Source organism: Nesoenas mayeri (assembly GCF_963082525.1).
Source record: "Nesoenas mayeri genome assembly, chromosome: 7".
Lineage (NCBI taxonomy): Eukaryota > Metazoa > Chordata > Aves > Columbiformes > Columbidae > Nesoenas > Nesoenas mayeri.
In genome coordinates this window covers 18,740,637-18,754,195 of record NC_137551.1, presented here as the reverse complement: position 1 = coordinate 18,754,195, position 13,559 = coordinate 18,740,637, and the positions used below count along the sequence as shown (strand labels likewise).

The window sequence follows — 13,559 nt, the reverse complement described above, 5'->3', positions numbered from 1 at the left end:
CATATATTAAGCCACTGAGCAGTTGACAGGGCTGTCTTCCCCAGGATTCCATTATCTTCTAATTATTCCATTACTGATAAGCTTGAAATAATAGGGTTTGTAGGACTGAGTGTGGGTGAATTTACTAAGCTGGCCTTTATTATGCATGTCAAGTCAACTGATTCACAGTAAGCCCAAGGGTATAGACTAAAAAGGAGATCAGTCTTACCCAGTTTAAGTGCCTCTCAGGGCCATAGCCCAGCTGTGTGTGTTTCCCTGGTGATTTTTAGCAGGTGAGGTTTTCTGTCTTCTTTGCAGCTCCCAGCATTTTAAACCTGTTTTGGAGGCTGGGATTTGAAATGTACCACCAGCCAGGATCTGATTAATTTCATAGCTAACACTGTGGCCCAATCTGTGTGTCTGAACAGAACCAAGTAAAACTTGTGTTCATTTATTGCCTCTCCAGCTGCCTGTGGGGGCTTCATCACCAAGCTCAATGGGACCATTACTAGCCCTGGATGGCCCAAGGAATATCCTACTAACAAAAACTGCGTCTGGCAGGTGGTAGCTCCAGCCCAGTACCGGATCTCTCTGCAGTTCGAAGTGTTTGAACTGGAAGGCAATGATGTACGTAACCAGTCCCTGTATCTCAGAGGTGTGAATATTGGCTAACTCAGAACTGGATAAATCCTTGGGGTACAAGGAAGAGGAGACTCTGCCTCACTGGTGGAGCTTCTGGTTGTTTTCCTGCTCTTGATGGGCCAATAACAATGATGGTTCTCCTTGAAGTCTGGATCTGCTTTCTCTATGGCTTGGAAGGATTAAAGCTGTTCTGCTATAAATGGGCTTCTTTTCTCTCCCAGTTTTGCATAATTGTAGGTGTTTTCCATCCCTAATAGGTGCCCCATCACCTCCTTCCCCAGAGCTGCCTTTACAGGAAAATAATTGGAAATGAACAGTGAAGTAGAGTTCTTCAAAGATAAACGAATTACCAATGAAAGAGTCTGTTGTCTGCCCATCCAAGTGGAATTTGAACAAAGCATTCAGGTCTCTCTTTCCCCACTGTAAATGGGAGCAGTGGTTCTTCCTTAATTCAGCAGGCTGCTGAAGTTCATTCAGCACTGTCAGGTGCTTGGATAAGGTGGGAGTAATTATTTTAGCTAAACTAAATGGAACCTTTGCTATTCTGATAAACACTCCCATGCTTTAAGATCAGGGCGGCAAGGGAAGGGAGTGAGAACACTGACAAAAGAGAATTTGGGGAAGTTAGGAGTGTGTTTGAGTATAAGGCTGTTTCTGTTCCCTCTCAGTCAAGCCTCTGTCCCCTTACTCTGAAATGCTGTTCAAAGTCCACAGAGCTGAGAAATCTCCTCCTCTCTTGGCAGGTCTGTAAATATGACTATGTTGAGGTTCGTAGTGGGTTGGCTTCTGACTCCAAGCTGCATGGTAAATTCTGTGGCTCAGAGAAGCCTGAAGTAATCACATCGTATGGCAACAACATGAGACTAGAGTTTAAATCAGACAACACAGTCTCCAAGAAAGGCTTTAAAGTTCACTACTTCTCCGGTACGTGGTTGTATTCTTTCACTTACTTAGCTGTCTCCTCCAACTGAACTCTAGGTTTGGTGAATTTTCTTCAACCTCCTGTCAAATCAGACAGAGCCTGACATGGTTATTTACATCTAAAAAGCATGGTTGCTCTGTGCTGTGTCACCTTTTATCTTGGTTTCTCAGTGCAGAGTATGGTCCAGATTCATAGTGTGGTGTCAGCAAGGTGCAGGGATTTCATGAATGTGCTTCCGGTCCTTCCACAGCAGGAAGCAACGGGGAACCCAGTCTTAGAAATTATTTCTGTTCCTGGAGTCATTAAAGAAAAGATTTTTCCCCTGAAACTGGAAAAATAATAAAATTTCCGGAAGGCTTCTGTATGGCACTCCTTCCCATCAAAGTAGCACATGCTAGTGGAAGTTTCTAATCCTCTGTTCTGAATCCTTTGTAGCTCCTGGTGTTGGTGACGTACTTTGTTGGCAGGCAGTTCTGGAGGTTAACTGCACATCACATGGAAGTGGAAATTCAATTTCATGCTGTGTTTTCATCAGAGATCAAGTAGTATTAGTGTTTATGAGGAGGATGAACAGGCAAGATGGCTTTGAATTAAGACAGTTGCAGGGTAAAAAATCATAGCTAGATGTTTGGCTTGTTAGATCTTATAAGAGGAAGGATGAGTTGGGGTATGTTTCATCTAGAAATTTGTTTGGGAGTGAGGAGACAGATGAGATTCATGAGGTCCAGGGGAGATATTGGCCCTCAAAAAATTTGAGATAAAGTACTCATAAATTAAATTGGACTGGAAACCATGTGCAGTTCCTGTATTCAAGACAGTGAGATTCAGGAATGCACAGTCCTGAACACACAGGAGTAAACATCCACTGGGGCATATTTTAGCTTTAGGGAGCAGCACATACCTTATATCCTCTTTTCCATCTGGATGTTTGTGCTTTCGGACAGAGATATTTAAAGATGGAGGCTTATGGAGCATGTAGGAACTTGGAAACATAAAGACTGGCCAGTGGATTTTTGCCTAGGCTAGTGAATTTGTGTGATACTTTTCCTGGACCCTATTCTAAAATAATGAGATAGTGTTATAGGTGTCTTTTATCAGTCAAAACATACATTATATAATAAAAGACATTGGTAATGCATTTTGTGGAATGAAAGGTAATTGAAGATAATTGTATCTGGGCTAAAAGCTGACCAGACTAATCCAGCAGCAGAGGTTGAGAGGTTTGCACTGGAACCTGCCCATTTGGGTGTGGGTCTCCCAGCTGATGACTGTCATAGTCTGTTTCTCATTGTTTCTCACTGTTCTCAGTGTTTGTTGGTTTGATTCTGCCCAGACAAGGATGAATGCTCCAAAGACAATGGTGGTTGCCAGCACGAATGTATCAACACCTTTGGGAGTTACGTCTGCCAGTGCAGAAATGGCTTCGTGCTGCATGAAAATGGCCATGACTGTAAAGAAGGTGAGGTCCCTACTACCTGCGCTCAGGAAAGACAAACTACCTGAAGTCCTGTTTGAGCCCAGACACCTCCTGCCCAGTGTTGGAACCATATTTATATAGTGTACTAGGCTGGAGCATCAGAAAAGCCCTAGTTAGTTGAAAAGCTACCTAGGAAAAGGAAGAGGAGGGCTTGTTTTCAGCTGGATCCATTCCCCAGTCTGGCCCTCTGAATGGCCATGGAGATGGACAGGATGGGTGCAAGAAGCTGGACTAGCAAAAGAAGTGTTTGTGGGAAATTCTTATTGATCTAGTCACTGCTGCTTTAGTTATTGGGTTGAGTCAGAAAAGAGCAGCTAAGCTGATCTAACTGCTTGCTGCTGCCAAAAATACCCTTTTTCCTGCTCCTCCACCACTGCTGTGTATGGTCTCTGGTCCTTGCCTGATCTCTGCATGAGTTGATTCAGCTTTCCAAGTTGGCAAAACAACTCAAGGCTGAGATAGCATCAGAGTCAACATAGTGAAGGGATTGTACACCATGTCACTGGAAACTGGGCAGATAAGATGGAGGAGCAGGAGAATACATTTACGAGTGAGGACTGAAGCCCAGGGGAATGAGATGGTCCATTTCACCAGCTGCTGAGTTAGCTCAAAAAAGTTTAGGACAAACCCACCAGAACTATGCAGTAATACTAAAAGTTCTTGTTCAGTGACTGAAATCTTCCCGATTTCTGCCCAGTTGAGGGTCTCAGTGAGCAGAGAGGAGAATGTAGAACATTACATGGTTCCCATGTGAAACCTGCCTTGATGCCTCCATTTTTTTGATTTCTCTTTCTCTAGCTGGTTGCGAGCACAAGCTGAGTGGTGCGGAAGGAACAATGAGCAGTCCAAACTGGCCTGACAAGTACCCCAGCCGAAAAGAGTGCACCTGGGACATCTCTGCAACGCCTGGCCACCGAGTGAAAGTAGTGAGTAACCAGTGAGTGGGAGCATGAGAGAAGTGGGCTGGATTGTGGGGGTCTGAACTGACTTTTCCCTGCCACTTGTGTGAGTTGGCAGGTGGATTCCCATAGGTCCTGCATGGGGTACTCAGAGGAAGGCATCCCAGGAGGCTGCCCCTGGCCTACAAAAGGGCAGAAGGATTCGGAGGGACATGAGGTTGGGGTGAGACAGCTTGGAGGAGACTCCAGCAGATAACAGCTGTGGAGTGTTGCTGTCCTGCCCTTACCCCTCCTTGTGAGCCACCCTGTTGGGACCACCTCTGCATAAGCTGGTGGCACCCCTCTGAGGTAAAAACATCAGGCCCGTTTTACAGCAGCCCATGCACTGGATCCCTGTGCTCAGTGGCAGCAGTACTGAAAAACTGCCCATTCAGTGTGCTAGGCAAGGTTCCCAGCAGGAGAGAGTGTGTGAGGTTTGCAGGTGAAAACTGTTGTCATGCACCCATGTGAGGCAGCAAAGCTAAGGCTACACAGCACATTCATATGAACTTCTGCACTTTGCCAGTCTGAGAACACTCTTCTCTGAAAGCACACTATTCTTTTCTGGTTTGTGGAAGACGAGTGGGACAGGCATGCCATTTAACCTGTTTCTCATTTGGCGTTTCATCCTCGTCTAAATTGCATACTCAGATCTACAAATGTCTGCCTTAATTCCCCTTATTCTTGCTGTAGACCTTCAATGAGTTTGAGATTGAACAGCACCAAGAATGTGCCTATGACCACTTGGAAATGTATGATGGACCCAACAGCAAGTCCCCTGTCCTTGGCCGCTTCTGTGGCAGCAAGAAACCAGACCCTGTAGTGGCTTCTACCAACAAGATGTTCCTCAGGTTTTACTCTGATGCTTCTGTGCAAAGAAAAGGTTTCCTGGCAAAGCACAGCACAGGTAAGCTGCCTGCCTGCCAATACCCCAGTGCGATAAGATGTCATCAAACCTCACTGTGTTGTTTACCAGGCAAAATGAGACACACTTTTCTCCCAGATAAGCTTAGGCTGAATTTTAAGTGGTTGTAAATTGTGCTAGCCAGTTCTCAGACCATTATTGGCACCTTACCATAAATGCCAGCTTCCTTATCAGCTCAAGAGAACTCTTGATGTCAGAAATTCCTGCTCAGTTATTTTGTTTAAATTGGAGGTGTTTGGTTGAGCAACAATCCGTTCTGTTCCTCATCAACGCTCAGAAAATGAGGTGATACAACTTAGCCCATGCATTGGCCCACACACAGAACAGGCTGGTATTGGTAGAAGCAGAGGTAGGCTGTGGACAAGCACAGCAAGCTTGATCTTCTATCTGTGGCAGCCCGGAGCTGGCTGTGTTGTACCAAAGGTCACTTTTTTTAAATCCCCGCCACTGTAAACAGATGAAATGTGCGTTTCATCTCATGGGAGTGCATGAGAGACTGGAGAGGAAGAATGTTCCTGACTGGCTGCAGGGAAGCCCTGCACCAAAGCACACACATTTTGCACAAGCATAGGACTACCTTTGTGCAATGCATAGGCAGAAAAGGATTGTTTTGGTCCCAGGTTTTTTAATGTGCTTCAGCTCACTGTTGGTGAAGTAGTTGGAGTCAGAATTTCATCTGCAGGACAAGTGCAAAGAACATGTTAAGTCTTCCTTTTAAGCAATTGCTCTATAAAATAACCCATTTTTTCAAAGCTTAATGTGGCAGGAACCCCATCCTGCCAGTTTGAACAAATGATCTCTTTCTCTTCATGTTTTATACCAAAAGGACCAAGCTTCTTGCATTCTGTGAGTCAATGGATTTTCATGGATGACTGCAGAATTCACTGGTTTGTGGTAGTTGGTGCAGTGGTTAATTATCTTTCCTGTTGTCCATGCACTTTTTGCTGAAGGTCTTCTCTCCCTACAGCTTGCCCAAAATTGGGATGGTGAGTCTTTGTTGTGAGGTAGAGCCTTTGATGAGCCTGTGTTTTATGCTCTTTTCTTCCTCCAGAGTGTGGTGGGCTCTTAAAGGCTGAAGTACGAACTAAGGATCTGTATTCCCACGCTCAGTTTGGGGACAACAACTACCCAGGCCAAGCAGACTGTGAATGGGTGATTGGAGCTGAAGATGGTTATGGGGTGGAACTGACATTCCAGACATTTGAGATCGAGGAGGAGGCTGACTGCGGGTACGACTATATGGAGATCTATGATGGTTATGACAGCACTGCACCCCGCCTGGGACGCTTCTGTGGCTCAGGGGTAAGCCATGGCTCTGGGAATTTCATAGACAGAACTGGAGAGGGACTGATTATGAGAATGCCTTGTATATCTGGGGTCGCTGCTTGTCCTGTTACTAGAGATCGCAGCCATTTTATCTGATGCACAAGCTGGTCTGAAAACCTTGGTGACTGGCTTTCCTTGTTAGCCCAGGGCCATATGCAGCAGCATGGGACTGCCACACTGCTGTGCCCCAGCCCTGCCACCAAAAGCATTGTATAAATGTGGGAAACAGCTTCCAAAGGCCAGTTTCATCCTCAGTTACCTCCTGCCTGAAGCCAAGCGGCATTGCAGCCATGCTACAGTGAGGGCAAAGGGTGGAGCGACTTGCAGAGCTGCTTGCTGACTCCAGGGTGGCATGCTGTCTTCTAAACCTTTATCTATGTCCCCATTAAGAGAAGCGACTCTGTTAGCATGAGCAATAGCGTGTGGTATTTAAAATTAGAAATTCTATGTTTAATTCCTCCAGGACTTCAGCAAGGAAATGAGAAGGTTCTTATTGTATTTAAAGAAAGAGATCCAAGGAGTAGGTGTGTTGGAGCAGTCCTTGCAAATTGGGGGAATGGACTAGAAAATAAACAAAGGCATAGCAGCTTGGTATGAAGAAGTTCAGGGCGGCATGGTAGTAATCTACCTACCTGCACAGTGACAAATGGAAAATGGCTGGGAAACTGTTGGTCCTGCAGAGAAGCATGAAGAGGTTGTAGCAGGTCACAACAGTTGAGGAGATACCCAGACTTATTGTGTAAGATACACAGCAAAGTTATTTTGCTTCTAAGGAACCCTGGGTTGGCCTCAACTGCCAAAGAGGGTCCAGTTTGGATAGTGTCATTTCCCAAAAAGATTAGCATGAATTAGAGAAAACTCAGAAGACTGGAACAAGAACATCTAGGGAGTCCTGTGAATATGACCTACAAAAAACAACTGGAGGAACTGGGATTGTAGAGTGGGCTGGCATCAGTCTTTGAACAAAAAGGACAAGCACACAGAGAGCTCAGGAAGTCAGAGTGGGGCAGGGAGGTACAGATTGCTCAATGTTTGTGTTTCTTGGCCAGTCTCTGAGCTTAAACTCTGGCATCATAGTGCAGACAGTTATTTAGCCTGCAGACTTGACCACTCTGTGCTGTCTTCTTTACTTTTCTGCAGCCTCTGGAAGAAATCTACTCTGCAGGGGATTCCATCATGATTCGATTCCATACAGATGACACCATCAACAAGAAAGGCTTTCATGCCCGATACATAAGTACCAAATTTCAGGATGCGTTGCACATGAGAAAATAGATTTACTGCTCCTCACAGACATTTGCTTCTGACGATTGAGACATTTAACTGTGATTTTTGTCTTTTCTTTTTAAAGCTTCTGTGCACCTGGCCAAAAGCAGTGTACAGTATTTTCTGTAACTAAAACTAAATTCAATCTCAAAGGTTTGCCTCTGAAATTATTAGCATGACCCTTCCTTGTTAACATACCCAGGACCAAAAATTATTTTCTAATCATACCTGCCAGGGCATAAACATTGTATTTTGCACAACTTGCTGTGGGGCTGAGCGAAGACAGCTTGAATTGAGAAAAGCCTTCATCTCTTGCATATCCTGTTTCTAGGTAACCTTTCCCAAGCATCCTGGTACACATGAGCTGCCAGAACACATTTTCTGGAGCAGATGATGCAGACAGCCACCCAGGAGGATTTTCTCAAAGGACCTCAGGAGCCACCCACTCTCCCCTGCCAGCCCAAAATACTCTGTCCAATAAGTGAACAACCAGACGACTGAGACTCTGTCACTCCTTCTGTCATGTCTATTTATTGTCTTGGTTATTGCAGGTTGAAACTGGTAGGCAGGGGCACAGGGACAGTCTCTTCAGGGCTGCTAGCTACTTGGATCATGGTGAACAAGAAGGGCCCAGTGCCTGATTTGCAGTAATTATCATGGTGTAGGTTGAATGGAAGTACTTTGTGGTGGCTGACAGAGAAGTGCTGTGGTGGGATGCAAGGCTTGACTGTGTAACCGTGGCAAAGTTTAACAACTGGAGTGTTGCCAGCGTGCTCCTGTCACACCACCAGGCAAGGCAGCTCAGAAAGGGCTATAGCAGCAGTCCAGACCTTATCTTAAATAAGCAGTCTCTCCCCCTCACTTCATATGTGTGTTTTCTCAGCTTCATTACGCTGCCTCCTTTCTTTAGTACCGCTTCCATGTGAGCCCTTCTTTTCTGCAGCTGAGCTGCTCTCCCCAGGGCTCCCCACCGGAGCCTGGGAGTGCTCTGCAACATCAGCTGGCCAGAGCGTCTCACCAGAGGAGACGCTGGGCTGGAGAAAGTCAGGGTGTCCTCGAGGCAGAGGGACACAGGCCATGCTACAGGTCATCTCTGGTGGTCTCTGGAAACCTGTCAAACATGTGTAAGCTCCAGGCATGGGACTAGGAACAGGAGAGCTCTGCTGGCTTCTGCTTTCTCCTTGTTCCTTGCTGGCCCATGGCCCAGTCTTCTAACTTCATGGCAGGGGTGCAAGCGAGATGGTGACTTAAGCACTTTGAGCTTATAAGGCTCAGATACGCTCTGTGTTGCAGTTATTTATGTACATGGACGCTACTGAGCCATGGGCTTGCAGAATTAACTGGTAGGTTGGCACTTCTTTGGGAAAAAGTAGGGAAAACTGTGCTTTTTGGGGAACCACTGTAACTGTGCTGTTGATATGGGAAGAAAAAAAAAAAAAGAAAAGAAAAAAGAAGAAGAAAAAAATACTTTATTCTGAATTATATTTCATTAAGGCACTCATGGGCAATTATGATCTAAAAGCTGAGGTATGTTAGCTTTAATGAAGTATTTATAATCCAAGGATTACTATGTTTACAAAGCCAATGTACTGTCAGGCTCCAGGATGACACCTGCTCTCTGGTGTATGACTGCGGAGAAGTGTGGGGCCACCGCCACTGTCAGGCACAAACGACATTCCTGGAGATGAGAGCATTTCCAGATGGATAATAAGTAGCCCTCTCCAGAAGTCCTTGAACAGAGTATGATCCAAGTATTGTGAATACTAGGAGAAGCAAATGCATGAAAATATTTTCTTGCTTAAAACAAGAAAAATGAAGTAATTTATACACACACACACAAGATTATATGTATATAAAATGTGCATGTAGAAGACCAGTAGTAAAAGCCTTAATAAGTGTCATGTGAACAATACTGTACCATTGACTTATAGCTTTATTGCAGGCTGTATAAAACCATGTTATTTCTGTTTTGTTTGGGTGGGTTTGTTGTCTGGTTGTTTGGGTTTTTTTTAAGCTCTGTTTTGTTCCTTTTTCAAATCTTGTGGCCTTTTTATGGGTAAGGCCTCTGATCTCAAGCTGTTTTGACCATGCAGGTCTGGGGAAGTGATCTCTGCTAGATGGGGTCTGCATTTGTCCTTCTCTTCCTTGCCCCCGTTCAAGCAACATCACAGTGACTCAGGTCTGGAAATAAAAGCAAGACACTGATCCCTGTGAAACAGAAGGAAAGTTTCAGGTGGCAAGCAGCAGTTCAGATTTCCTGACTCTCTCATGGGAACAATGACTCTGGAGAGAAGTGACTGTAGCAGCTTCCTATGTACTTTAACATCTCCGTTCCATTTCTGAACCCCAGACTGGTTCGTTGCAGATGCTTGCAATATGGTTTGATGAATCTACTACACTTGTTAGCATTCATGAAGGTGTCTCTTGTGATAGTGTGCTCACAACTGTTGTACTGTGCATTTCAACCAATGATCTATGTAGAATATTTCTGCTGTACTGACTGGGCTTGACAGTCAATAATTCTAAATGTGTGAAGGTTTCTTAAGAAAAAAAGAAAAAAATGTCAGACCCTCCAAGGCGTGTATATGTTGTCTGGTCTTTGTGTGGTTTTTACATTTCACTAACTAAAATAAATTTTTAAGAGGGGGAGGAGAGGAGGATGTGGGGGCGATCACCAATGTACCTGTGCCCATGAACGAGTCTCTCCTTTCATTAAAGGCTGTGGATTCAGTTGCACATTCTGTTGTATGCATACATTTACCACTTCCTCAAGGGGAGGATTTCTTAATACATTCCCTGTTTTGCCAACTGCTGTCTGTGTCTACTGCTAATACTAGGTGTGATCTACTGTCTGGAGGAAACAACTTTCCCTTGAGCCTTCACCTTTGTCTTGGCTTTTGCAAGCAAGAGAGCATTATTGGAAGTGGGGCAAAGGAAGAAGTTTGTCAGCCAAAGGGCTGCATCTCTGTGTTTCATGTGCTGCACTCATGCTTTAGTGTGCTGAGATGCAGATCTGCAGTGAATAAACATTAAGGATCTGGGAATTAGTCCACCAGTAGACTTCAAAACAGGAGGCTCACGTACTACAGGGTACAGCCCTCAGCAACAGGTCGTAAAGACTCTAGGACATGAAACTCCTGTGCAAAGGACAGCAGGATGAGCATGAGGGACATGTTCCTTACTGCAAAGTTGTTCAGTAGCTATGCAGCACCTAAAATGCATTTTCATCTTCTTTCTGTCCATTGCTTGATGTCTACCCTGCTTGCTAGGGATTACATCTGTGTTCTTTCCCCAACACATACCTGGTTCATGTGTGTCTGCCACCCAGAACATTTCCTGTGGTGTATGTCACAGCCATGCAAGCCTTTGTGGTGACTGAATTTTCTCCTAGCTGCTCCCAAAGGCAAAGCAGCAATGGAGATGAAGTAAGGAATAAGATTCCCCATGTAGCCTCCTGTACCAGAGTGTCATGGCACAGTCTAACCCTGTAATGAACCTGGAGGCTGACAGTCAAGTCACCAAGCAGATATAATTTCCAAAATGAGGGCCAGGAGCCTTCAGTCACATAGAGAGTTACAGTCCAAAGCAATGCTGAAATATTAGAAGTGATGCAGCCCAAATGAGGCTGGTGGGAAATGTGAGGTAAAATAGAAGGTAGAATGTGAACTGGAGTCACAGCTGTTACAGAAACACAGAGACAATTGCAATTACAGCGAGATAGGTACTTACTGTTTGCACAATCTCTCTGTTGTACACATAAATATCTTCTACAGGCTTATATCTTCCGTTCTGTTCAACTGTCACGTTCCCTTAATGTCTGTTCCCGTGCTGATTGCCTGCCACCAGTGCTGTGTGATATAGCTGGTCCTCAGTTTCTTTGCTTCTTTCTAGAAACAGGTCTCAATTTTCTAGAAAGCACTCCAGGGCCATCTGGTCACCACATGTGAGATGCTGAAGGGAATATGGTTTATCTGCCAGGAGATTCTTAATCTTCTGAAAACACGAGTACCTAGTGGTGCAGGACACTTCAGACACAGAACGATGTCTCAGATCAGACAGTCATCTCGGACTCAGCATCAAGCCAGCAGAAATTCCTCCAATTTGTCCTGGTGTTTCCAGCAAACATGCTCTGGCAGACAAGGTGTGAGCCTTAGAAAGCAAAAGCAATATTACCCTCAGGCATGTTAAACATGCTCTTGGAGTCAGGAGAGGTTTTATTTGCTGTGGGGCTGGCAGAGAAGAGGCCAGAGCCAGTGCTTTCCAGGCCCATGCCAGACCCTGCCCCTGGCAGGGACCTGGCTCTGGTAGGTGTGCTGGGACCCAGCCAGGTTGTCTGAGTCAGCCCCAGAAAAATGCCATAGTCTCTTCCTCTTTGCAGGTCCGCAGTTCAGTTTTTAGCAGGAAGAGAAACTTGTCCTAAAAGAAGCACTGACCCTGGCAGTGGGTGGTCTGCTGTGAACGTGTGCAGGAATTTCTCAGGGAGAAGAGCGAAATGGTGAGTGGGAGTCATCCTGTCGAGTCCACTGGGTTTTGTTTGGATGGAAGTAGTGGGGGTAGATCAGGGTACAGGAGAGGTGAGGCCATGGGACCAAATAGCTGTTGGATGAAAAATTCCTTGGGAGTGTTTAACCCTCCACTTCTCTGCACTGTCCACATTGGTCAGGCTGGCCTCTTCATTAGCTCTGCATTTCTGTGTGGTGTAGCCAGCAGCTTCAGACCCTGCTTGGATTTTAGCATCTACCTGAGGTTTTTTGTCCTGGAGATATCACCTGGTCTTGGGGTGGTTGGAGCAAAGAGGAGGCTTGTGCTCTGGATCATGCAGTGAGATGAGAAGATCTTCTTGAGAAGATTCCCTGTCCTGGGAGATGGGACCTGCTGAAACTGGTCATTGAGAAATAGTCAGGTGAAGGTGGTTGGGAGCAAAACCTCCTTCCTCTCAGCAGCTAGCTGGCTCTGAGACTAAAGCAACATTTTCCTCAGAAATTTAACAACGGGATAATTCCATGAGCATTCACTGAAAATATGTTCTCAAAGCATCTTTGATTGACAGCAGAGCTAGAGGAGTGCAGCACAAAGTTCTTGTTAATGGCATGCAAACAGAAAGAGATCAGTGCTTTTGGTCTCTCTAACTTCGACTGATCTTCTTTCACTTCCCCATATCCCTCCCCTTGGGATCTCCCTTTGTCTCTCTCTTCCACAGCCCTGCCCAGAAACTGGCATGTAGCCTGTCCCAGCTCCACCCAGGAGGTGGCGAGGCGTTACCCCTGGAGCTATATAGGGTCCACAAGAGGAGATGGTCCATGGCCGTGAACAAGCACAGTCTGAGTGAGAGTAGCTAGGGAAAAGTGATTATTGTCCATATGCTGGAGAGTTGATGCTAAGAGGTGGAAGCATCTGTGGTAAATACGATAAGTGAATCCAGAGCATCTGATTGCTGGATGTGTGTGTTAAGTGCATTCATCCGTCTCCCCTCTGCTCTCTTCAGTGGGAACCTTTCTGTACAGAGCCGCAGGTACCCAGTGAGGCTGATTTTGGTTAGGGAGGAGGCCTGTCCCCTTGTGGTCTCTCCATCAATTTTGAGGACTGTAGGCTGCTATGAGTTACTGAGTGGCAAAAAGGGAGAGGTTGCAGCAGTTATTTTTACCTCAGCTGCAGCATAAGGCTTTCTCACTCAAGGTGTGCTTGGCAGACAGTAGCTGCTGTAGTTAATGCTGCTGGGAAATCTGCCTGACTCACATCAGGGTCACTGATGGTCAGAGCCCTGTAAACATCACTGTGGAGTAGTCAGGACAATCTATGAGCAAAAGCAAGGATAGTGCAGGCATAGAAAGATTTCACAATACTGAATTACATTCACTTTACGTTTCAAAATTTGAGAGCAGTGGTCAGAAGTTTTAGTCAGGAGAATTAGAAGTGTCCTCTTATTTCTTTTTTGAACTAAATAAATTGGAAGTCAATAGTAACTTTCACAAAAGGACAGCCTTGCCCCTTCTGACATGGCTAACATGCAAACTTGTATATTGATCCATTTTTGCAAGTGATTTGAAACCATGGCTTTAAAACATTGCACAATTGAGAGAAAAA

The 13,559-nt window shown here is 45.3% G+C and overlaps 1 protein-coding gene across 1 annotated transcript in view; it reads left to right on the top strand.

Annotated features, from left to right (window-relative positions):
• Positions 1 to 7,484, top strand: part of TLL2 (tolloid like 2) — a gene marked incomplete at its 3' end in the record, with an annotated part of 89,386 nt that extends 81,902 nt beyond the window's left edge. The window contains exons 15-21 of the mRNA XM_080347682.1: positions 446 to 606; positions 1,365 to 1,545; positions 2,877 to 3,002; positions 3,819 to 3,946; positions 4,652 to 4,865; positions 5,935 to 6,185; positions 7,350 to 7,484. Coding sequence (XP_080203808.1) covers positions 446 to 606; positions 1,365 to 1,545; positions 2,877 to 3,002; positions 3,819 to 3,946; positions 4,652 to 4,865; positions 5,935 to 6,185; positions 7,350 to 7,484 — 1,196 coding nt within the window. The remainder of the gene's footprint in view (positions 1 to 445; positions 607 to 1,364; positions 1,546 to 2,876; positions 3,003 to 3,818; positions 3,947 to 4,651; positions 4,866 to 5,934; positions 6,186 to 7,349) is intronic.
• Positions 7,485 to 13,559: the final 6,075 nt, after the last annotated feature.